The 25,209-nt window shown below is 56.6% G+C and overlaps 2 protein-coding genes across 2 annotated transcripts; one reads left to right on the top strand and one right to left on the bottom strand.

Moving 5' to 3' along the window:
* Positions 1 to 29: 29 nt before the first annotated feature.
* TSPO (translocator protein) lies at positions 30 to 2,801 on the bottom strand. Its single transcript, XM_077757865.1, has 3 exons — positions 2,593 to 2,801; positions 949 to 1,087; positions 30 to 460 (listed from the first exon to the last, which is right to left on the bottom strand). Exons 1-3 carry the CDS (start codon positions 2,772 to 2,774, stop codon positions 272 to 274), a joined length of 510 nt encoding a protein of 169 aa, XP_077613991.1. The 5' UTR covers positions 2,775 to 2,801; the 3' UTR covers positions 30 to 271.
* A 1,787-nt stretch (positions 2,802 to 4,588) lies between these two features.
* On the top strand, positions 4,589 to 24,963 carry MCAT (malonyl-CoA-acyl carrier protein transacylase). Its single transcript, XM_077757889.1, has 5 exons — positions 4,589 to 4,593; positions 16,961 to 17,261; positions 18,344 to 18,431; positions 21,428 to 21,645; positions 24,414 to 24,963. Exons 1-5 carry the CDS (start codon positions 4,589 to 4,591, stop codon positions 24,825 to 24,827), a joined length of 1,026 nt encoding a protein of 341 aa, XP_077614015.1. The 3' UTR covers positions 24,828 to 24,963.
* The last annotated feature ends 246 nt before the right edge of the window (positions 24,964 to 25,209 follow it).

The raw sequence follows: 25,209 nt of genomic DNA, 5'->3' as shown, positions 1-25,209 counted from the left end.
TTCCCCTGCTCAAGTGAAAGGGCCATGGCCAGGAGGCTACAAACTTTATTTGGCTTATGACATTCGTGTCTGAGAGCTTGCTTGGAGCAGGTGCAGAAGGCGCAGGACGCCGTCTGTGGGGCAGGAGCTTGGCCTGGTGCACTTCCGGAGCTGGTGGTGACCCCCCCGGGCTGAGACACCTGCAGGCCTGGTGGCCACGGAAGGATTAGGGCCACCACCACGGGTACCACCTGACTGGCGGGCGGCCACAGTCCTCGGAGGAGGGGCGCTCTCACTCTGCGGGCCTTCGGCCGCTGCGCCGGCCATGGTTGTCTTGCCACACACGGTAGTTGAGCGCGGCCGCAAAGGCCAGCCAGGCCACGTACGGGTAGAGCAGGCGGGCGGCCAGGGGGCTCACGCCACGCCAGGCCACGGCCGTGGCTCCTGCCAGCCCACCGGTCAGCAGGAGGTCCACCAGGGCCTGCAGGGACACAGGGGCAGAGAGGACAGGGAGGCCTGAGGCTCACGTGCCCGTCAGATGTGCGTCCCCCCTGGGCGCTCGCAGGCGGCACTCAGGGGAACACTCCATTCCACCCCTAAGTGACCCAGCCAAGCCCCTCCCTCACTCTCTGCCTCAGTGTTCCCACCTGTAAAATGGGAACGACCACCCCTGCCTGATCCATGCTGGATGAGGGGTGCACATCACCAGGCGTGGTGTCTTCCTACACAATGGCCCCCCACCCAAGGCCATCTGGATCCATCAGGAGTCTGTAGCGCTTCCTTCACTGAAGGAGAAGCAGCCGAGGAGGGCTCCACAGGACGGCGCTGGCCCCTTAAGCTTCTGAGAGATGCTGACCATCTTTAGACCCCCACCTCATCTAGGAGGGGATGCCCCTGTCCCCCACAGAAAGGCCACTCCTCCACACGCCATCTCTGGGGACCAAGAAGACTGGCCAAGGCCACACTTACCCAGCCCATTTGTCGGGTGCCAAAGAAGAGTGGAGGCCATGCCCAGTTCAAGGCCAGCTGTCCGGCATAGAGCCCCAGGGGAACCACAGCCTCCTCCGAGAAGCCCCCCAGCTCTTTCCAGACCAGGTAAGAGCCATACCTGAAACAGAGGCCACAGGTCAGGGCACCAGCAGGGAAGAGACCGAAAAGCTGTCTGCAGGACAGGGAGCCTCGCGCACTTATGACGACACAGTGACGGCTCAGGCATGCTCTGCCCCGGCTGCTTTGTGACCTCAGGGAAGTTGCTTGACTTCTCTGGGCCTTCATTCTCTCTACAGGATTGCTGCAGGGATGTGAGTTAACACACTGGCCGTGCTTCAGTCAGCGCCTGGCACATGGGACACTCGATAAATATCTGCCATCATTATCATCAGGCTCTGAAGAGGAAAGCACGTGAGGCACACGAGGGAGAAAGAGGCGCCTGGCCCAGCCAGGGATGGGATGGGCACAGGGCAGCCAGCGCCCTCCAGCTCTTATGCACGCAGGCACTGCTCTGGATCTTTCCAACATTAACTCGTTACATCTTCATGGTAAACGGAGGTGGGCAGTACTATCATCCCCTTTTACAGGTGAGGAAACTGAGGCACAAAGAGGTGAAGGGACTCTCTTAAGACCTCTTAGCAGGCAACCGGTAGGTAAAGTCAGGATTTGAACCCTGGGTGGCCAGGGCCAGAGCCTGAACTCTTTGGTCCATGAGAATCTGACCTCATCAGGGTCACGGGGAGCCTGTGCAGGGTCCCACGACAGAGACCAAGGTCACATTTGTGCTTCCCCGGGACCTCATTGGTGGAGGGAGGCCGAGAAGGAGTGGGCGGCCTGGAGGCCGAAGCAAGATGAGGTGGACACCCTGGTGCTGGGGCCCGGATCGGGGAGGAGAAAGCAGGACACAGGAGGGGCTGGGACTCTGGGGGTGGTGCCCACGTGACACCCAGGTTGTACAGACTTGTGTGCGTCTTATTCCCGTCAGAGCCCCGGGGGGTGGGGGGGGGACATCCAGCCTGGCGTGTGCTACCTACTCCCTGGGCTCCTGGCATCTGCAGCCCCACCCTGTACTGGGCTGGCATAGACTCAGGATGCAGGGAACATTCCAGAAGGAGGACAGGAAGCAGGCTTCATCCGCTGGTTGCAGTTCCCATGAGAGCCACCAGGGGGCGCCCTCACCTGTCCAGCTCCTGCAGCCGCAGGGTTTCCTGCAGGGCCCCTACTTGCCAGCTCTGCGTCTTTTCCAGACCCCTTGTCAAATGGGTGGTCTTGCCAATTAACCCAGACACAGCCTGGCGCGGAGCGGGTGCTCAACAAACGGCAGCTACGAGAACTGCCGTTACTGTTGCTGCCGCTATTGGTCTTGGAAGCCGCCCAGGTCTGAGCCAGCCTCCTCCCCCACCCCCGCATCCCCGGAGTTGCAAAAACAGCCAGGGTGCCAGTGCGACGCGGCGCCATCCGGCCCGCCCCTCCCAGGAGAAGAAAGTTCCGTTGTACAAGCAACAGGTCCCGAAGGCGCCTCCACCCTCTCTTGGCAGACCAGGCCAGGAAACGGTGCCTGCTGCCCTGCCCCGGGAGCACGTGGCGGGGGAGAGGCTCCGGCCTGGGGCCCCGCCCACCTACCCCATGGCCGAGTACAGGGTGCCCCAGATGGGGCCCAGAGTCCAGTGGGGCGGATGCCATGAGGGCGTCTGCAGGCTGGCGTACCAGCGGAGGCCCTCCCCGCGAACGTAGTAAGAGCCCAGGAAGCCCCCCAGGCTGGGCACCAGGGTGAAGCCCACGGCGGGCACCCAAGGCGGGGCCATTGCTGCTACTGCGGCTGCTGTTCTGGAAAGTTCTGAAAGAGAAGAGAGGGGCGGGGTGAGGGGGGGGGAGCACTCCAGAACTGGGGTGAGGCTTCCCCAAGCACTGGGCGGGGAGGGGTGAGGCTCACACCGGCAGCCCCTGCCAGCCCCGTGCACTGGCCCCAGGGAACACGCTTCCACCCAAACTCCTGCCCCCCAACCCAGAAGGCTGCCCTGACTTGCAGGAGCCTCGGGGCGCCCCTGGCCCAAAGGTGGCCCCAACCTCAGCGCTTGCCCCAGCTGCCAGGGTCCTGTCCTCTGTCTTACCCTCACCCTTGGCCTTGGGGCTCCTGTCGAGTTTGATTCAAGACCGGTTTGTGTCCCCTCCACCAAGAAGTCTTCCCAGCCCTTCCTCCCCAGGCCAGTTGACAGCACGATGCTCTGGGAAGCCTGCACCAGTCCACACCCTGTACTTTATGTTCTAGTACTTCTCATTCATTCTCTCACCATTCATTCATTCATTCATTCACTCACTCACTGGTATCACACAGAGCTTGGCTCAAATCCTGGCTCTCCACAGACTCACTGTGACCTCAGGCAAATCACTTCAACTCTCTGGGCCTCAGTATTGCCCTCTGTAGAATGGGGTGTCAGCACTGCCTACCCAGGCCGGGCCCAGGGGGAGAAGTATCCCGGAACACCGGTATTTTACCACCACCCTGCAGGCCCACCCTAAAATCACCATCCCTGCCCTGTGTGCCAGAGAGGGAAAGCAGCCCGCCTGGAGTCACACAGCACTCGGGGGCCACAGCACTCTGGGGCCGGGCTCTGCCCAGTCCAAAAGCTGCTTCCTCTGTGACGCCCCGGCTCACCGAGGTGGCGGGTGGGAAAGAGCAGGAGTTAGCAAGAGTTCAAGGCTGGTGAGGTCCCCTCGGCGGCCCAGAGAAGCCAGCAGGGCTCAGGGCAAGGAAGGCCCCTGCGTCAGGCCTGCCTGCTGCCACAGGTTTGCGCACTGTGCTCATCAGCTACGCCCCCTTCCCCAGCGGCCCCGAGGTCTGCTCTGAGGACCTACTAGGCGCCCAGCAGCCAGTGAGACTCTCAGCAGACTGAACTGCCCACTGAGAGTCCAGAGTGACAGCAAGGGGGACCCCAGGCTGGGCATCTCAGGCCAGCTCTGACTGGACCTGCTGTGGGACTCGAAGCCTGTGAGCACCCTGACTGGGCCTCGGTCTCCCCATCATAAAATGAGGAGGCTGGGCTCCCATCGACAAAGTCTGATCCTGACTGGAGAATCTGGAGGTGCTTGTCTGCATGAGATAAGTTACCTGCCCAGATTCAGGTCAGCAAATTTGCAGCATGGCCTCCGGGTGGGGGAGAAGGGGGGGACCGGGGCCCAGGGTAGACATGGGGGGGGTCCTGAGAGGTGCACAGACCTGTCAGAAAGGGGACCCCTGACCTGGGATCCAGATCCTGACCCGGGATCTTTTCCATCAAGGAAAAGATGGTCTTGGCTGGGGGGGCTGGGGGGGCACACTGAGCCCTTCCTGCACAGGGGCCCGGGGGCGGGGCATCCGGGTGAAGAGAATGACGGGCATGGGCTGGGAGAGAGGGCTGCAGGGGGGCAGACGCAGGGAAGGGGCCTGCTCACTCCGGAGGCAATGGGGAGCCATCGGGGCTTCAGAGCAGCGGCTCAAGGCTGCCCTGGGGAGAGGTGGCAGCTGCTGGCCTGGGGGTCCACGAAGCAACTTTAGTGCCCAGCAACTGGGGGCCATCAGCCCTGGTCAACCCCCAAATCCAGCTGTTGAGGACTCTAATAATGTGAAATTGTTCTCAACATGACGTAAGTGAGGAGAGAAGAATATAAAATTGACCACAGATTGATCTCAATTAAAAAAAAACAAAAAACGAGATAAGAGGCGCCTGGGTGGTTCAGTCTGTTGAGCGTCTGACTTCGTCTCAGGTCATGATCTCGAGGTTGGTGGGTTCGAGCCCCGCGTCGGGCTCTGTGCTGACTGCCAGCTCAGAGCCTGGAGCCTGTTTCGGTTTCTGTGTCTCCCTCTCTCTCTGACCCTCCCCTGCTCATGCTGTCTCTCGCTCTCTCTCTCAGAAATAAATAAAACATTAAAAATTTTTTAAAAACATGAGATAACACAGATATCTGTAACAGGGGCTCCTGGGTGGCTCAGTTGGTTAAGCGTCTGACTTGAGCTCAGGTCATGATCTCGTGAGTTTGAGCGCCACGTCAGGCTCTGTGCTGACAGCTCAGAGCCTAGAGCCTGCTTCAGATTCTGTCTCCCTCTCTTCCCTTCGCCCGTTCATGTTCTGCCTCTCTCTCTCAAAAATAAATATTTTTAAAAATTTTGTTTTTAAGAGTAAATAAACACTGAAAATTTTTTTTAACTGTAACAAATTTGGGGCTCCTGGGTGGCTCAGTCAGTTAAGCGCCCAACTCTTGATTTCAGCTCAGGGCATGATCTCATGGTTGGTGGGTTCGAGCCCCACATCGGGCTCTATGCCTGACAATGCAGAGCCTGCTTGCGATTCTCTCTCTCTACCTCTCTCTCTGCCCCTCCCCTGCTCATGCTATCTCCTTTTTTTATTATTAAAAAAATAATAAAACATAAAAATAAAAACTGTAACAGATTCACGAAGATGTTAGCAACTGTCATAATCTGAAAGCTAATGCTGCTGGGGAAAGGCTGACTGCCCACCACCCTGAGTCCTTACCCTGTGCCACCTTGTCCCATCTGCCAGTGGAAGATGGGAGGCATGGAGCAGGGTGGGCGTCGGCCCGGGCCCCGTCTGCAAGCGGGCAGCTGGGGATTCCACAGCCTGCGCTTGGCAGCAGGATTTACGACGTTTTATTGTTTTCCAAAATATCTACAATGAAGGTCATTTTAAACAGAACTATCGATAGAGTGCTAGCAGATTCCATCTAGTGACTGGCTGATTCCTCCCTCCCAGGGCCTATTCTCTGTCCCTGCGGAATTGGGACAGCCCCCACCCCACCCCAGCCCCCGAGGTCACTGCACACATGAACTGTGGGGATGAACACTGCGGAGGGCTGGGCAGGTGACACAGGGACCCAACAGTAGATGATCCTGTGTCCCGCCCTCCTGCGCCGCCCTCTGGTCTCCAGGGAGCACAGAACAAGTGAGCACGAGGGTCTGTCACCACGACAGAGAGGACCCGGCCCCGTGCTCCTTCCTGCCGGGTGAGTGTGGAGCTGCGGACGCAGAGCCCTGGGACCCAGCCACCCAGCTGGGCTCCCCTCGGGCCTCCTCAGCTGCTTCCTCATCTGTGCAATGGGGACACAGCCCAGCCTGCCTAATAAGTATGCCTGATCCACAGCAAAGTGGCAGTATTTGGCAGGGTCCCGGGGTCCACTCAACGGTCTGTGGGAAACCTGGGGTCTGTGGTCGCGAGCGCCACACCACTGTGACTTCCCAGCTGGGTGGAGGCTATGTGGGGACCTTGCTACTATGCTTACAACTTTTCTGTAAGTCCCAAATTAGTTACAAATAGGTTAAATAGGGAGTATCCTGGTGTGGATAACAGCTTGCACTGTCCGTGCTAATTACCCTCAGTATCTGTTAATTACGCTCAGTATCTGTTACTTATGCTCAGTATCTGTTAATTACGCTCAGTATCTGTTACTGCATCAGGCCCCGAGCCCAGACCCCAGACTTCGCTGCAAGTGCCACCAGGACCCTCCGAGCCCCCACTTGCACCACAGCACTGCTGCTCTGGGACTATCAGTGTCCCCGGTCCTGGGTTCTTTTTTCCCCCTACTTTTTTTTTTTTCAATCGAGGTAAAATTTGCATAACGTAAAAGTAACCACTTAAAGTGCGCAATTCAGTGACACTTAGTAGGCTCCCAATGTCGTGCAATCACCAAACGTTTTCATTCATCGCCCTGAATGAACCCCCGGACACTCACTGTTCCTGCCTCCCCCAGCCCCTGGTAGCCAGCCCTCCGTCTCTGTGGATTTACCCTTCCTGGACATTTCATGTAAATGGTGATACGATACACCGTACACAGGGCTTCTTTGCCCTGAGCAGGATGTTTCTGAGGTGTGCTCACTCTGCCACCTGTGTCCATCCTCCTCCCCAAGGTGCTGTGGGCAGGGACACCCATGTCACCCTGCTATAGCAACCAGCCGGTGCCCGGGAAATCCCACACAGGACTCGCTCACAGTGCCAGCTGAGCAGGGCCCCCAGCCCACCAACCAAGGCCCCGCGGTACGGGACAAACCGAAGCCCACAAGAGGGTGGTGGCTTCCCTAAGGCTTCAGGGACCGAGGAGGGTCTGAGCCTGTATTCCTGCCCCCCGCCCCCGGCTGCCCCTTCCAGAGCCAGGCTGTGTTTACGCTTCACTGGGCCTAGGGGATCAGAGAGTTCCTCCGCCCCGAAGGTCAGACGCAGAAAGGCCAGATGCCTCCCACGCCCAGAGAGCCCGGGCAGGGAGTTTCCTGTGGCCTCTTGGGGACTGCTCAGCTCCTGAGTCACCCAACTGGGGGACCCACCAGGCTGAGTTACGCTCGGCTGGACTGGGCTGGGCTGACTCTGGCAGGTCTGAGAGAGATCTTCGCTGGGATGGGGTCCCAGGGAGGGCTGGGGAAGGTCAGGGAGCACCCTGGGCTGGGAAAGGGCTCCAGGGCTGAGGATTGAGACAGAGGGCAAAGCCACCCACATATCTCTATTTCCCCATCTGTCAGAAGGTGACTAAGAACCCACATGTTGGCTTGTCTCCAGGTTGCTTTGTAATCCTAGGCCAAAGCTCTTCTCTGGGCCTCAGTTTCCCTTACACCAGCTGGGTAGAAAACCTGCCCTGCCTGCTTCATGGGGTCATGGAAGGCTCAAGTGAGGGCCAGATGGGTGAGGCACTGTGGCTGCCAGTACTGGGGCCACTGGGGGCAGAAATGGCCCCATGGCATAGACCCAAGGCTGAGAAAGCATCGGCCCTTCAGGCCCTGGGTGCCAAGTGGGGCAAGATGCCTCACAGATGTTTCCACTGTGGCCGGGGGCCGCTCAGAGGAGCACTTCCAGTGCAAAGGGCTCAGGACCTGCCCTTTGTCCGAGTCCAGAGAAAGTTCTAGGCCTCTGGGGAATGAGCATCGGGGGTGGTGCTTGGCAGATGGCAAGCTATGGACCAGGCTTAGGCTCAAGGTCATTACTTCACTTATTCTTCACAGTGGCTGCTGGGGGAGGGGGGCGCGGGGGGGGGCCACCAGCCACTTCTCTTCTGAGGATCCTGAGCCACACCCTCCTGGCCTCCATGGTGGATGTGATTATTCCCACCGTCCAGATGAGGAAACTGAGGCACAGGGAGCAGAATTTTCCAGGTCTGTGTGACTCTGAGGCCCAGAGCACCCCCACCCGAGCTGGGAGTCTGCTGGTCTCAGTGGCCCCACCCTCTGCCCAGTGTCGGAACATTCCGTCGGGTCCACAGGCTCACTCTCTCCAGCCCCAGCCCCAGTGTCCAGTCCCCAGACCCCTCCTCCGCCCAGGACCTCCGGATCACTTACAGGATTTCCCCTCAGGGTGGGAATCAGGCCCTGTCCTTGAGATGCTTCGCTCCTGGCCCAGAGACCAGACCCACTTCTGGCCCTAAGATCTCACCTCCCAGACCTCTGTGTCCCCATCTGTGAAGTGGGGGCTGAGCTAGTGAGTCTCAGGGGGCCCTCCGTGGGGGTGGCAGAAACTGCTCCCCAAACAAAGTTTTGTCTCTGTCTCCCACCCCCACCTCCCCAGCTCTACCTTTATCTCTCACTGAAGCCACTGCTCTCCAGGGACTTGTTTTAAAACTCCTTTCTACTTTTTTTAAATTTTTGTTTCATGCTTATTTATTTTTGAGAGAGAGAGACAGAGACAGAGTGCGAACAGGCAAGGGGCCGAGAGAGAGGGAGACACAGAAGACCCTTGCTACTTTTAAATGACTCCCAGCTAATCCTCCTCATTTATAAGCTTTGTGAATCTTCTTCATTATGAAAGGACCCAGCATANGTGCTTTATGGAGTATGACTACTTTTTTAAACACAAAGAGCCTATTCAGGCATGGCTTGCATAATCAAAAATAAGGAAAAGAAAAAGGAAAAGAAAAGAAAAAAGGAAAAGAAAAGAAAAGAAAAGAAAGTACAAATAGGGGCACCTAGGTGGCTCCGTGGGTTAAGCATCTGACTCTTGATTTTGGCTCGGGTCAGAATCCCGGGGTCCTGGGATCAAGCCTGGCGTGGGGCTCCATGCTGGATGTGGAGCCTACTTAGGATTCTCTCCCTCTCCCTCTGCCCCCTTCTCTCCCACTCTCGCTCCCTCTCTCTCAAACTTTTTTTTAAAAAGAGAGGGAAACAGATTCAAAAATAAAATACTGAAAGAGCAAACGTGTATATAGTAAAAAGAAGGCCCAAGCCCCTCACCCCACCCTAAGGAACCCACTGTCAACGGTTTCTGGCAGAGACAGACAGCTATTATTCAGTCAGTGCCAGGCACAAATGTGTACCTCGTGGATGCGCACACACACACACACACACACACACACAGAGCAGGCAGAGAAAGTAGCCTTTTGAGCACGGTAGAGGAAGCAAGGCTTTGAACCACACTGGTGCAAACTCTGGCTCCACCTGCTGTCACTGTATGACCCCGTAAAGGGCCCCTGGGTGAGCCTCAGTTTCCCTCCGTTCCAAGGATTCCCTCAGAGCCTCCCTTTGGGTGTGCCGAGCAGCTGTCTAGAAGCAGCAAGAGGCAGCCCACTCCCCCAGCTCCAGGAAGAGGCTTCCTATCCCCCACCCCCTGCTCCCTGGTTCCTTTCAAGGCCACTGGACAAATACCATTGCTCCACGAGCAGACATCGCCCCCGCCGCCCTGCAGGGCCCCCCACTTCACCCCACAGAGGCGCCAGAGGCTCGAGGCCCACATTTTGCCATCTAGGCCTTTCGGTCAACAGCCTACCGTGTGCCAGGCAGCCTGGCACCCTTCTCGGGCACAGCCTCCCCTGACCCTCTCCTAGCCCCATGGCCCTTTGGGAACAGCGTCAGTCCACTGCCCCTAGAGCAGGCCCGAGCCCGGCCCCTCCTGCCATCCACCTTATTAGAGCACACGGGGCACCAGGTACCACCGTGCACTAGCAGGCCAGGCCCGGCCAGCAGGGCGGACCCCAGAACTCGCCGGACCCCAGAACTCGGCAGTGTGTTCACAGCCGGAGACCCCACCGCCCCTACCACCCCCGGGGCTCCGAGCTCCTTTGCAGGAAGGGTAGGGGACAGGCAGGTCCCAGGCGATGCCCCCCTCTGGGGCCTTAACTGGCTGTGCGCAAATAACCTCCCCCTGCGGCCTGGGTTTCCTCCCCTAGAAATGGAGTGTCTCAAGTCGGTCAGCAGCCTGAGGTCTCTCGGGCATTTTGTGGTCCTCACGGTACCCCGCTCAGCCACTCGCGTCCGCCCCCCAGCCNCCGCCGGAGAGCTCACTCCTTGCCTCCTTCCCGCCAGCGGGGCACGCCTCTCTCCGCCTCGGCCTCTGCCTGGTCCTTCCCTCGGCGACCCGCCCAGCTGGCAGGTCGCTTCTCTTCTTGAGCCTTACCTTTCCCATCTATAAAATGGGGCAACAGGGACCGACTTCAGAAAGGGGAAGCCCTGAACAACCCCCCCAGCACACAATAGTCCTGACCCCCGCGTCCCTGGGGGAGTACCCTAGTTCCTTTAGCTGGTGCCCCAGGCACGAAGCAGGCTGGACTCTTAGTCCTGGCTCAGCCACTTTGTGACTGGTTCTCTCCACCTCCATCTCCTCACCTGTAAAATCGGCACAACATCTCGGGAGTGACGAGGATGCCACAGAGTGATGCAGGCAGGGAGCCCTGCCGACGCTTGGCACTCAGTGAGCAGAGACTGCAACGATCACAGCCCAGAGGTGACCTCCACTTTGTCAGAGTCACCCTGATGGGCCCGGCATGTCCAGCCAGGGCCTTGGACGTCTCACCTCCTCATCTACAGTGCTGCTTTACTACTGAAGCCCAGGGTCTGTCCTTGGGCTGAGGGCCCCTCAGCCTGCAGGAGCCGAAGTTGCCCGAACTGGTCCTCGGGATGAACTTGAACTACAGCTTCTTCTCCCCAGCCACGGTGGCTTGGAGCGTCCTGCGCTGCAGCACAAATAATTTTGCCCTTTCGAGCCCCTTCCTCCTTTGATTGCTTTGATAAAAAGACAAGTATAATCCCGGCTAGATTGTTTCTTTTTCTTCTTATTTTCAAAGAAATTAAAACAAGGGGTTCCTGGCTGGCTCAGTGGGTAGAGCATGCAACTCCTGACCTCAGGGCTGTTTGAGCCCCACATTGGGCAAGGAGCCTACTTGAAAAAAAGCGGGGCGCCTGGGTGGCTCCGTCAAATGGAACATGTGAGTCTCTATCTCAAGGGTGTAGGTTCGAGCCCCGTGTTGGGTATAGAGATTACTTTAAAAAAGAAAATATTTTAATTCATTCGTTAATTAATTCATTAATTAAAATGTTATTTAGTTAGTTAGTTAATTAAAATAAATTGCAACATTTTCCTGGGTCCCTCAAAGTATTGTGCCAGCTGGCGCTGTCACTGCCGGCCCTGATGAAATCGGTCTGGCCACACCTCCCAGCGAGCTGCCAGCCTGCACCCGCTTCCTGTAAGGAGGTGCCTGTGGCTTGGCCAAGTGGCACACTCACCTCCCCCCGGAAGGTTCGTGGGGAGGAGACGGTGCAGCTTCCCTCCAGCCTCACCCCTACTACCCATGGGGCTCAAGGCTCAAGAGACATCTGTCCCCACATGTCTGCTGCATGCCAGGGTCAAAGGGAGGGGCCGAGAACAAACGCACAGGTTTGTGTGAAGTCCACACACCTCTCACAGACGTGACCCTGCAGTTTGGGGGGGGGCGGCGGCTGCCCTAGGGATTCATGCTGCAGGTCTTCGTGTGGAGGGAGATGCCACACCGGGTGTGCCTGGATACTTTCACCTCGCTCCTGCCCAGCCCCCCGGACCCCACCTGAGCCTGGGCTACAGTCCCTGTCCCTCCTCCGAGCAGCAGCGGCAGCCCCTAGCTGCCCCCAGCTCCCCCCTTGTGTCTCCCACTGCCCTCCTCTGCTGAGGACCCTCCAAGGCTCCCACTGCTTAGGATCCAGTCCAGACTGGCACTGGAGGCCCTGGCAAACTGGGGTCAAGGCGACCACCTCACCCTTTCCCACCTCTGTGTCCCTGCCTAGAGCACCCCCCACCCCGTACCCTGGACACCCCTCGTGTCCGAGTCTGACTGCTCTCCAGTGCCGTGCTGGCAAGCTCTTCCAAAACCCCAACTCTGTGCCTCCCCCATTCTAAGTAGGCAGTGACCTCTAAGCTCCACGGCACTGAACTTGGAGCTGGTCCTGGGCATTTGGCCTATATATTGAGCACCTCAGGGTGCCCAGCCCTGGGCTGAACCCTGGAGGATACAACACAACCAAACCCAACCTTTGGCCTCAGTCGATCCAGGAGGGAGGCACGGAAAACACCCCCACAGGTTCAGAGAGGTGAGGGAGCAACCCGAGGTCACACAGCGCCAGAGCGGTGGAGTCGGGATTCCCACCCAGATGCCCCCAGGATCTGCACTCTTAACCAGGGTGTCATTGGGCTTCCCAATTCCACGTGGAATTCAGGGAAAGTATTTCCTTATATTTTATTTATGAGCTTACCTTATTACATGAGAAATCCACATTTATTGTAAAGGAATTGGAAAACACAGAGGAAAACATAAAGCCACCTAGTCACCCATAGCCTAGAGCAAAACACAGCCAACACTTAAGTGACTTTGTCCACGCCTTTTTCCAAGAGCGTCACACACTCCTTTACAAGAACACCTTCACGCTGTAAATGGTTTTATAATTTTTCTTCCCCTCACAATAAATCAGAAGCCTCCTTCCACATTAGCAAACCTTTGTCTACATTGTTTTTACCTCATTGGGAAGGGTTCCCTACAAACAGAAATGTATATAAAATGCTGTGGACCCTTTAAAATAAAAATAAAAAGACACCTGAGTGTCCCCTCCCCAGGTTAAGGAAGAGAAGATTGCCAGGGCTCTTGGTATTCTCTTTGATTCCTTCCTGTCACCCCAAGGTCACCTCTAACTGGACTTGTGAGTTAAATATGCCCGTTTTCATGCTTATTTATTTTTGAGAGAGACACAGCATGAGCAGGGGAGAGTCAGAGAGAGAGGGAGACACAGAATCTGAAGCAGGCTCCAGGCTCTGAGCTGTCAGCACAGAGCCTGACGCGGGGCTTGAACCCACGAACCGTGAGATCATGACCTGAGCGAAGTCGGATGCTTAACCGACTGAGCCCCCCAGGCGCCCCTCCTTTAGAGTTGTATTAATACCACCCAGGTAGGACTCTACTGACTAGCTTTGAACTAGTGCTGCTGCTGGGGCAGCACCCACCTGGCTGGAGAGGGCAGGCATCACGGTCAGACCAGAGGCAGATCCCTGGGAAGGAAAAACAGAATTGGGCCTCTGACAAACATTGGCAAGGTTGGGGGCGAGGCTCCCCTGGCGGCACATCTGCGGCTGCGACGTGGCCATTTAGCAGGAAATGGTCAGAGGCTTGGGCTTTTCTGTGTCCTTGCTTGTGAGCTCATTGGACGTGTGTCCAGATCTCAGGAGTAGGGGTGCTCACTTCTATGAGGGGGGAACGGGCCGCTGAGGAAGCAGCAGGGAGTGGAGGCGAGAAGAGGTATCAATCCGTGATCAAGACCGGCCAAGTGCAGGCAGGAATCTGGGCCAGGCTCACTGGGGATTCTGTCCCCACGTAGGTAGTAGAGTAACTGCCCGGGGCTTGGTGACGGCGGCCCTTGTAGGCGTGGGGCACACATCATTCCAGGGTCTCTCTTGGCCACCACCTCGGGGATGCCCTCCTCCCCTCTGCTGTCTGACTCCTCATTTCCTAGATGGATCCCCCCACGTTTGTGATGAGCCCATTCTCCAGGGGGTCTTGACATAGACTGCGTAGGAGACACCGTTTTGAAATCTTGCGTTCTAGGGGCTCCTGGGTGGCACATCAGTTAGCATCCGACTCTTGGTTTCCGCTCAGGTCATGATCTCACGTTTTCATGAGTTCGAGCCCCGCATCAGGCTCCCGTGCTGACAGTGCAGTGCCTGCCTCGGATTCCGTCCCTCTCTCTCTTTCTCTCTCTCTCTCTCTCTCCATCTCTGCCCCTCCTCCACTCGCACTGTCTCTGTCCCTCTCAAGATAAAAGAAGAAATCTTGCCTTCTATCTCATGGTTGACTGATGCTTCGCTGAGTAAGAACTCAAAATTGGAGACCACTGTCCCTCCAGGTCATGAAGACATCCAGTCTTCCAGACACTCAGTGGCTTCCAGCCACAAGGCTGATGAGCAGGCCGAAGCCATTCAGAGATTGGAGCCTTGGCATGTGACCTGTTTTGTTCTTCCTGGAGGGTTTTCAGATGTTTGCCCCTAGGGGCACCTGGGTGGCTCAGTTGGTTAAGCGTCCGACTTTGGCTCATGTCATGATCTCATGGTTCGTGGGTTTGAGCCCCGTGTCGGTCTCTGTGCTGACAGCTCAGAGTCTGGAGCCTGTTTCAGATTCTGTGTCTCCTTCTCTCTCTGACCCTCCCCTGCTCATGTTGTCTCTATCTCTTTCTCTCAAAAATAAATAAAGCATTAAAAAAATATATTTTTGTCCCTAGAGGTCTGGACTGTCACACGGATAGTCCTTATGTGGGTCTAATTTCATCCATTATGCCCATGCTCAGGGGACCCTCCCATATAGGAAACTCATACCCTTAATTTTTCAGAAACTGAATTTTTTTTTTTTTTTGATGATTTCCTTCCCTCCATTTTCTCACTTCTCTTTCTGAAACCCCTGTTACTCAGAATCCTCGACTTCCTAGGCTGGTCCTGTAACTTCCTTTTCTTTTCTGCTTCTCATGGTCTTTTGGTTTTGGTTTGAGTTTTGGATTCTAGGGTTTTACCTTCTGTGAGGTTTCCTCAACGGTCTCTTCCTGGCTTACTATTGAGTTTTTCAATTCTGCTGTTGTACTCTTTAATTTCTGAGGGATTCTTAATTGTTTTCTAAATGTTCTTTTTTTATATATAACTTTTTGTTGATTTTTTTTCATGGATATAGCACCTTCTCTTACTTCTCAACTATCTGTGATAGTTTTCTTAAAACAATTATTTTCTTCTCTTATCATAGGCTCTGAACCCCATGCATTGTAGGTGTGTGTGTGTGTGTGTGTTTTCTGTTTATAAGAGGCTTTCCTCAGATGCTTGGGAATTTTGGGCTGGCTGCTCATGATTAGGAGGGAGGAAAATACGTGTGTGGATGGTATTTGTTGGTTTAACATCATGTAAGTCGGAACTTGTCTGGCCATCTCTCTGGGAACTTCCTGGATTGTCAATATCTTTCAGATTTCCTCTTGGACTGGTCAGATTCCCCACAGTCCTTCAGTCTCTTTCGTGGAGGGTAAGGGCCTGGCTCCAGGTTTCTGGGAGCTTAGTGAAGGAGAGCATTGGAGGAGGTCTCTGCATTCAGCATTCAGCATCCACCCACTTTAGCGGAGTACCCACATTCCCCACTGTCCCGGTCCAGTCCTTTCCGGAGCTAAATCCCAAATGTTTGCCAGAATGAGGGAGGGGCACCACTCAGTGGCAGAGAGAGGGGCCTAAAGATCTAACTGTTCAGGGCTCCTGGGTGGCTCAGTCAGTTAAGCAGTTAACTCTTGGTTTCGGCTCAGGTCATGATCTCACCGGTTGTGAGTTTGAGCCCTGCACTGGGGTCTCTGCTGTCTGCACAGAGCCCACTTCAGATCCTCTGTCCCCACCACTCTCTCTCTGCCATTCCTCCCTCACATACTGTCTCTAAAAGAAACAGTAAAGATCTAACCGTTCTTCAAAGATGCCTTCAAATAGTCCACTTTATTTTACCCTTCTTTCACCCTTAGATCTATAAGCAGCCAGTTCCTAAGCTTTTGACAAGTCTCCTGATAAATAAGATGTGGTCAGCTTCCCCCACCGTCAGGAGGGATGTGGCTGTCCGGAGTCTGCGAAGTCAGGTAATACTGGTCTTCCTGCTTTTCAGCATCCAGGCTTTGTTGCAAGGGCCCTCTTTCTGGTTCCCCCTGTCCTGGCAGATTTATGCCTTTAAAAGATTCCTTTCCTGTGTATTTATAGGCTTCTGGAGGCAGTGTGTATTCTATTCACGTCTTAACCTGAAAATCAACTCCACATCTTTGATGACCTCAGGGTCGTATCATCTGCTGTAACCCATTTAAGAAATCTCTCGTCGAATGTATGGCTCATTTCCACTTTTTTCTTGTTAAAAGCAAGGGTGCACTGGATGTTCTGCGAGTTAGGGCTTTGTGCATTTGATTCTTAGGACAAACTCACTGAAGTAGATTTGCAGATGTAATTCTACCTGGATCTTTCTCATGATGAGGGGTGTGTGTGTATGTCTGTCTCCTGGGCTGGCAGGAAATGAGAGAGGAGCAGAGGGTAAGTGGGGTGAGATCAGAGTTACACTCTCCCTGTCGCAGCCTTACACCACTGCTCAGAAACCTATAACCCGTATTTCCAATGCCTCTCCAGACTCTAAACACCTGTCATTCAGTCTTTGTGCCTTGCCCACTCATCTGTAAACTGAGGATAATAACAGCACCTATCCATCACCGTGTTGCTGGGAGGAATTAAATCAGCTAACGCCAGGGGGGTGCCTGGTTGGCTCAGTCAGTAGAGCAAGAGACTCTTGATCTAAGGGTCATGAGTTCAAGCCCTACATCGGACATGGAGCCTACTTTAAAAATACATACATACATACATACATACAAAATAAGCTAATGTCGGGAAAATATCCAGGGCTTTGTTCAATGGAACAGATGCTTATTGGATACCCATAGGTGCCTGTTTGGCTTGTAGGCAAGATTCTCCAAGACCACACAGAGCTGCTGAGAAATCAGGAGAAATAACGTGGAAAGTCTCAAACCCCTTCACAAGCTAGGTAGAAAGAGTGAGTGTTACAGTGCGCTCGCTGTTCAGGCAACAACTTCTTGCGCGGGCTGACGGCTCTGCGGTGCCCGGCGTTTCTCGCTCCTTCCTCCGCGGGCTGCCGGGAGCGCCTGGGTCACGCCAGGCCCTGGCGCGCAACCGCACAGGCTTTCGGAGCCGGGGCGGAACCCGTAGCCGCGGAACCTTTCTTCCCGCCCCAGGTTGCCCCCGGCCCGCCCGGCAGGAAATGCGTCAAGGACCGCGCCGCGTCGCCCTCGCTNGTGCTCGGTGCTGCTCTTCCCGGGCCAGGGTAGCCAGGTGGTGGGCATGGGCCGGGGGCTGCTCGGCTACCCGCGCGTCCGCGAGCTCTACGCCGCCGCCCGCAGCGTGCTGGGCTACGACCTGCTGGAGCTGAGCCTGCACGGGCCGCAAGAGGACCTGGACCGCACCGTGCACTGCCAGCCCGCTGTCTTCGTGGCTTCGCTGGCCGCCGTCGAGAAGCTGCATCACCTGCAGCCCTCGGTAAGGCCCGGCTCTGCGCCAGCTCTGCCAACCCCGCCAGGGCGCCCCTGCCAGGCCCGAGCGCTCCCACGTCTAACGCAGATTCTTACCGAGTGCCCCCTCGGCGCCAGGCACTGTCCTGGGCGTTGGGGATACACAGCCCTGGACAAAACAGGGAGCCGTGCCCCAGCGGAGCCTGCATGTTTGGGGAAGGGAGATAGATAATGAAGAATAAATATACTGTCTAAATGACCTAGTATGTTAAATAGGGTGTCCCAGAAAGGAAAATGGAGCAGGGAAAGGGGTTCAGGAGTCGAGGGCTGGGCTGCGATTTTGAATAACCCTAGTCGTTTGTTGATTCCTAAATTATTTTAGAAGGATTAAACTTCATCCTTAAATGAAGGATCGTTAAGATGTGTGAGAATGTCACTTCACTTGAAGGCGTGAATTGACTATTCATGTTTAATAATATGAGGACAGTAAATGTTTAGCTGCTACTTTACACCCTTTACTCCATTCTCAGGTGAGGTAAATACAGTTACTTTGTGGATGAGGAAAGGTGACTCAGAGACGGGAACGGAATTAGTTGAGTGGTCCTGTGGAGTCTAGTAACAAGTGCTGCCCCTGGGCCAGGTCTGTGCTTCCACACTTCAGAGACATTATCTTCGCGCAGTCTTCTTAGTAGTCTTGTGAGGTAGGTTCTGCCCTGTCCCCATTCCACAGACGGGATAACTGAGGCTCAAAGAAGTTAGAAAACTCTCCCAGGCTTAGAGTACAAATCCAGCTCTCTGTGACCCTGAGGCATGTTATGTTCTATGCTTAGCTCCCTCTAGCTCCATCAGGCCCGAGAGGCATCTCCAGGGCGGAGGCAGGAGAATCCAGGGCCCTGGGTTGGAGTCCCACTTCCACCAGAGTCCACCAGCCGGGGAAGGCCCTCGTCGGTAGGAGGAGTGCCCTCTTGTAGCCAGAGCACCAGGCCAGCGGCTCCTGGCTCCCCGGAGCCTCTCCACACCCTGCCAGCTGTCAAGTGCAGAGCCCCAGACTGACCCCCCAACCCCACGCCCCCGAGAACTTGGCCTCATGTCCTGCCTCTGTCGCCACAGGTTATTGAGAACTGCGTCGCTGCTGCCGGATTCAGTGTGGGAGAATTTGCAGCCCTCGTGTTTGCGGGAGCCATGGAGTTTTCAGAAGGTACCCAGGAAGGGGTTCGGGTTTGTGCTGGGGTGTTCTCTTGCTGGGCTCAACTGGGGACACAGGACACTGCCACAAATCATCCTGGAGCCACTCGGGTGATAAAGGAGCACATAGATGAGAGCGGCATTAGAGCCCGAGGACCAGACTTCACCTTGACTCCGTTTTAAGCCGGAAGGGTTCATGGGGTGGGGGTGGGGGTTTCTTTCTTTCTTAGAATCTCCTGAGCTCTGTCTGCTTGACTGGCCCCGCCCTGTCCTGGGTGTTCTCCGTCCACTCACACACCACAGTGCCTGTCACATGATTGTGTTCCACAGACAGTCCTGGAATGAAAAAGAGTAACTGATTGTTTGATCTTGAGCCTGTGAGTTTCACTTTTTTTTTCTTTAATGTTTATTTATTTTGGGGAGAGCATAAGTAGGGGAGGGACGGAGAGAGGGGGACAGGGAATTCAAAGTGGGCTCCACACTTGACAGGCTGACAGTAGCAAGCCCGAGGTGGGGCTTGAACTCACGAACCGTGAAATTATGACCTGAGCTGAAGTCATGCTCAACCGACTGAGCCACCCAGGCGCCCCGTATCAGTTTTACTTCTTAAGGGTTTTGCTCATAGTGGGGCGCCTGGGTGGCTCAGTCAGTTAAGCATCCGACTTCAGCTCAGGTCATAATCTCGGAGTCCATGAGTTCGAGCCCCATGTCAGGCTCTGTGCTGACACCTCAGAGCCCAGATACGGTGCCGGATTCTGTGTCTCCCTCTCTCTGTGCCCTTCCCTGCTCGCACTCGGTGTCTGTCTCTCTCAAAAAATAAGTAAACATTAAAAAATGTTTAAAAAAGAATTTTGCTCATAGTTAAACCATTTTGCTTATAGTTAAATATGGGCAGAGGACTTGAACAGACATTTCTCGAAAGAAAACATACGCATGGCCAACAGGCACATGAAAAGATGCTCAGCATCACTCAGCATTAGGGAAATGCACATCAAAACCGCACTGGGATACCCGCTCACACCCCCAGGATGGCTTTAGCTAAGAAAATGTAGTAATAATAATAGTGTTGGCAAGAATGAGAAACTAGGACCCTCAGACATTGCGGGTGAGGCTGTAAAATGGCGCGGCCGCGGTGGAAGTTCGGCAGTTCCTCAGGAAGTTACAGATAGAATTACCGTGTGGCCCCACGGTTCTACCCATAGGTATGTACCCAGCAAATGAAAACATGCATCCACGCAGAAAAACCTGTACACAGGTGTTCGCAACAGCATTGCTCACAACAGCCGAAAGAGAGAAACAGCCCACGTGGCCATCAGATGATGAGGAACGAATTGCCCTCCGTCTGTGTAACAGCGTGTCACTGGGCCGTGACAGGGGCTACAGTGCTGATCAGGGTGCAGCTGGATGAACCTCAAAAGCGTGCTCAGAAAAAGAAGCCATGCACACACGGTCACATAACCACGTGGTCCCTTTCATGCGGAATATCCAGAATCTGCAAATCCACAGGGACAACAGACGAGAGGTTACTGGGGGCAGAGAAAGGAGAAATGGGAAGGGGTTCCTTAGCGGATATGGGGTGTTTTGTGGGAATAACAAAAAAACACTGAATTATGCACTCGAAACTGGTTATATTTTATGTGATTTTTACTTCAGTGGGTTTTTTTTAGGTTTTTAAAGAAAATTTTTTTAATGTTTATTCAGTTTTAAGAGACAGACACAGAATCCGAAGCAGGCTCCAGGCTCTGAACTGTCAGCACAGAGCCTGACACGGGGCTCAGACTCAAACCGTGAGATCAGACCTGAGCCAAAGTTGGACGCTCAACTGACTGAGCCCCCCAGGCGCCCCAATTTCAGTGTTTTAAAATGCAGCATTGTGGCCCCGTTAAGGAAGCAATAAGAATTGTTGCACATTCACGCATCCTAATAAAACTGTTTCATACGTACGTAGTTTTATGTGTACGTAATTTGCAGAATTACAGCGTATGTGCATCCTGGTTTTACTTCACTTGACGATTTGCGTAGTTCCCCAGTGCCTGCGTGGGAGGGGCTCTCTCCTCTTTTCCCGTGTGTTCTCTCCTCCCTCCTCCCCGGGGCCATCACTGTGTTTCCCCCTTAGCCTTCTGTGTAAGGGGCCAGTGGACGGGTCCCTCACCCTCTCCTTGGTCCGGTCACCCCCTCCCTCCAGGGAGCAGGCCCAGGACCAGGATGGTGGGTGTCCAGCGGTTACAGGCCCTTCTTACGTCACGGCCACAGGCACAGCCCTGTCCTCTCACCTTGCACTTGGGCTGCACTGAACCAGGAGGCTGCATTGCAGCTCGTTCGCCTCGGCGGCAGCCGGTTCTCCAACTCCACGTGGGGGCAGTAAAGCTGGATTTAGGAGAATCCTGTATTATTGAAACACTAATTCCCAGTTTTCCCAACAATCTAGCAGATGCGATATTCTCATTCTCTTTATAGTAACTAAAGATTGAGTCCAGAAGGTCACGACTTGCCCGAAACCGCATAGCTCAAAGTCTGTTCCTCTGCACCAGGGTTTCTCAACCGTTGACATTGGGGGCCAGGTGTTCCGTGTCTGGGGGGAGCTGTGCATTGTAGGATGCCGAGCAGGGTCTCTGGCTTCTATCGGCCAGGTGCCGGTAGCATGCGCACGTCTCCCTCACCCCCCCCACTCCACTGCTGTGACAATCAGAAGTGGCTGCAGACGCTGCCGTGAGGCAGAATCCCCCCTGGTTAAGAAATGCCATCGAACACGAAGCCGGCTTTAAGGCCGGAGCCCTGTGCTTTCCTTTCTCGAATGCCAAGGACAGCACCCGCCCTTTTCGTGATGGCGGCACCATCCCTGCGTGGTGGATGCAGACGCGTGGAGCCGTGGCCTTGTGGACCAGTGATGAATGACCAGCGTCCGCGTCCCCTGCAGGCCGGGTGGGACCTGTGCTTCGTCTTTCGGGTCTGGGCGCCTCTCCTCCATCACACGCCCTGACTTTTCCAAATGCGCTTCTCTCTGGATAGGTTTGCATGCGGTGAAAATCCGAGCCGAGGCCATGCAGGAAGCCTCGGACGCTGTCCCCAGTGGCATGCTGTCTGTCCTTGGCCAGCCTCAGTCCAAGTTCACCTCCGCCTGTTCGGAAGCCCGGGAACACTGCAGGACTCTGGGCATAGAGAACCCTGTGTGCGAGGTGGCCAGCTACCTCTTCCCTGACTGCAGGGTCATCTCAGGACACCTGCAGGTTGGTGTTGATGGGAATGGCCTCCACTGACCCCAGTCCGGTCCGGAAGGCTGGAACTGTCCCACCCACACTCGTGAGCCTGCGGGGGTGCCATGGCCGCTCTGCCTGGCCCCGGCCTTTGGGGAGTGTTTGAGGGCCAGCCGGGGGCAGGGTGGGGGAGGGGGTAGCACTGCAGAGGGAGGCCAGAGGCCGGGATACCGTCCCCGCTCCGCCACACATAGATCAGGGCCTTCCTGTAGTAAAGTGCGATTCTCACAACCTCCGAGCCGGTTGCTTCCTTAGCAAGAGGAGAAGCCTTTCCTGCTGGGTCGCTCCCTCCTCCTCCCTCCCTCCCCCCTTTTCTTAGGTGTCTGTTTTTGCCCCGAGTTCATTTTCTGTCCTTCTGTCCTTCCTTGCGGTCACTGCTTCCCCCGACGTCTCTGGAGCAGCCCCTCTGTAAGGAGCACTGAGGGTACACAGACTGATAAGCCGAGAACAGGTGACCCGGGTTTGGGGCACAGCAGGGGTCAGGCCCCCCGCTGCCAGAAGGCCTGAGGCACCACAGGGAGCGGTGCTGGGAGGGCCGGTTTGCAGGGGGAGGGGGAGAGCCCCACCTAGCGGGCGCGGAGCGCGTCCACCCAGGGTCCCGCGGGGGCTGCGGGTGCAGGCCATGCCTACACGACTCATCCGGCCCTGCAGCCAGTCCCTGCTTCACGGAAGGGGGTCTCACTCGTGTTTTACACACGAGGAAGCCGAGGCAGAGAGAGCGGCCAGCACTGAGATGTGGTGGAGGCAGAATGGAGCTCCGGCCTGTCTCATTCTGGAACCTTCTTCTACTCGACTGTGCTCCATCCGTCATCCCCTGCGAGGCGTTGCCGGCGTGCCCGGTGTCTTTGTGAATCTCCTCGGAACCAGTGAGAGCCACAGTCCCTCTTGTGGCAGCTCTGAGATGACGGGAAGACCAGGGACTGTGGCCCCACGTTGCTCATTCCCGTCAACAGCCTTGGAAGGGCGGAGCCTCCCCCAGCAGCTCCCAGAGTGTCCGCTGCCCAGGACGCCGACCCCTCGGGTCCCGGGTTTGGCCCTGTGCTCGGTCGGACGTGCCGCAGCAGAGAGCCCAGGCGAGGCCGGGGCCTCCCGTGAGCAGGGCAGCTGACGTGACAGAGCTCCCGGGCCTCTGCTAAACCGGCGCCGGGGCTGGGGACCAGCCGCAGAGGAGCCCGCCGCACCCCGGCTGTGGCTCGACTCCTGCGGCCCTGACCTGGGACTTGCGCTGGACGGCTCCGGAGACCTTACGTGGAGGGATGCTGAGTGACGCAGGAAGTGCCACGGAGTAGCCGTCCGTGTCGATGCCATAGCCCACACGGTCGGGGCCTGGTGGGGAGGCCTATGTTGGAGGGGGCTCCCGGGTGCCCCACGGCGGGCTGGGGACAAGGGAGAGTGGTGGCGATGTGAGGCGTCAGGACAGGCAGGACCCTGCTGCAGTGATGGCCAGCCGGCCCCCTCAGGGCTTCCTGCGGGCGTGGCCCACTTCCGGTACCAGGCTGAGCTGGGCTCTGTGCTGAGCTGGGCTCTGTGCCCAGCGTGCCGGGCACGGGACACGGTGAGCCACAGGTGGCATTGGCCGTGCCCGGGGGCCGTGTGGGGAGGGCCCACAGAGACCAGTGAACGAGTGCCATCCAGCCGAAACTGCGAATCCTTCCCTGCCCTTCCGGGGCACAGATAGCCATCCTGTTACGTACTTTTCCAGTGGACGTGGATGGGCATGGCCTCCGAGACCCTTGCCAGCCCTTGCATCGCGCCTGTGTGCCGCCAGAGTTCTCCTTAGTAGCCTGTGGGGTAACTATTGTCGGTAGCCCCATTTCCTAGATGAGAGAACTGAGGCACGGAGAGGTAAGGCAGAACTGCCCAAGGTCACGCAGCTGCTGTGACGGAGGCTTCCCTTCTGGCTTCTAGGGAGCGGCTGCCTGGCTTCTGAGCCGCTGCAGATGGGGACAGCCTGGAGAGACGTGCACAAGCGGCTCAGCGCCCAGGAGGCCTCAGCAGGTCCCAGCGGGGGCCGTCAGGGTGGCAGGCCCCGGGCTGTGCCGGAGGGTATGGGGCCTCTTAACAGTATCTACTATTTTTTTTAAATATTTGCAAATTACGTTGTTTGCAGACAGTCCCAAGTTTGGGCGCGTTAGCCCACGAGGCCCCTTCTGAGCCGAGACCCCTTCAGCGGAAGGCTTTTGGCTTCTGGGAGACAGAGCTCTCTTCTTCTCGAGAGAGCTCAGCTGAGGGGGCTCTGAGAGAAGGAAAGGAGGCCGGGAGGCTCCTGAATTTTTATCTTGAGGTTTACAGAGCAGCAGGAAAACGGCTCTCACGGTTTGGAAGGGTAGCCGACGGCTCACCGAAAGCCAGCAGGAGGCAGCGCGTCCCCGCGCGCGCCGCCCTCTCACCCCTCCGGTGGGGTCTCCTCCCGGCACCTGGCGCGGCAGGTGCGCCGGTGCTCGTTCTGTGGATGAAAACGGTTCAGAGAGGCCGAGTGACCTGCCCGGAGCCCCGGGCCGCGTAGGAGGCGCCGGGACGGACCCCGCTTCCCGGCCTCCGTCTCTTTCGGCCGTGCCGTTGTCGCCTGCGCGGGTGGGCTGTGCGAGTGGCCACCCCCCAGGGCGGGACGAGGGGTGCCAGCCGCACGGCCGGCTTGAGCCGGAGCAGGTGTGGATGTGCGGGGGTGGCAGCCTCCGTGCAGGACTGGCCGTTTCTCCCCCAGGACGACCTTGGCTTAGACTTCCTCTCCTTCCCTCCAGGCCCTGCACTTCCTCAGGAGGAACTCCTCCAAGTTTCACTTCAGACGCACCAAGATGCTGCCGGTCAGCGGCGCGTTCCACACCCGCCTCATGGAGCCGGCCGTGGAGCCCCTGGCCCGGGCCTTGGAGTCCGTCAGCGTCAAGAAGCCTCTGGTTTCCGTCCACTCGAACGTCGATGGGAACAGATACACGCATCCCAAACACATCCCGAAACTGCTGGTGCGCCAGGTGGTCTCCCCGGTGAAGTGGGAGCAGACGATGCACGCCGTGTACGAGAGGAAGAAGGGCACGGAGTTCCCCCGGACCTTCGAAGTGGGGCCTGGGCAGCAGCTGGGCAGCATCCTCAAGAGCTGTAACCTGCAGGCCTGGAAGGCGTACGAGCACGTGGGCGTCCTGGAGGACGACGGGGCCTAGCCCGGCCCTGCGCGGGGGGGGGGCGCTGGGGGGCCCCGGACCTGCCCTGCCTTTCCAGAGGCTTCCTCCTCCTGGAGTGATGGGGAGGCGTGGTCTGCAAAGTGCTTTGAATGCCGCATAAAAAGCGCTGAGAGTATTTCTTTACTGGACAAGACCCACTTCTCCGTTTCCCCCCTGGGGCATGTTCGGCGGGGGCGGGGGAGAGGCCAGAAAGCCTGGGTGAGGTCAGGCTCTGCCTGGCGGCTCCTCTAAAGTGGGCAGAAACCACCAGCCTGGCAGGTGTGGCCTAGGGACTGCAAGGGTTCGGCCTGTTGCCGCATGGGTGCCGTGGGCTTGACAGCCGAGGGGCAGGCCGGCGCCAGACGGGTCCTCCGCTGCCCCG

This window comes from Crocuta crocuta, unplaced genomic scaffold, assembly GCF_008692635.1.
Source record: "Crocuta crocuta isolate KB4526 unplaced genomic scaffold, BGI_CrCroc_1.0 scaffold143, whole genome shotgun sequence".
NCBI classification, from domain to species: Eukaryota; Metazoa; Chordata; class Mammalia; order Carnivora; family Hyaenidae; genus Crocuta; species Crocuta crocuta.
The sequence above is the reverse complement of the archived record's forward strand: the minus strand, read 5'-3'. Positions and strand labels throughout refer to the sequence as shown.

Excerpts from the sequence above, each read along its gene's own strand:
- TSPO (XM_077757865.1), bottom strand. The coding sequence starts at position 2,774 with ATGGCCCCGCCTTGGGTGCCCGCCGTGGGCTTCACCCTGGTGCCCAGC. Across the intron at positions 1,088-2,592 it reads ACCCTGTACTCGGCCATGGG|GTATGGCTCTTACCTGGTCT; the intron begins GTAGGTGGGCGG and ends CCTCTGTTTCAG. Across the intron at positions 461-948 it reads GCACCCGACAAATGGGCTGG|GCCCTGGTGGACCTCCTGCT; the intron begins GTAAGTGTGGCC and ends GTGTCCCTGCAG.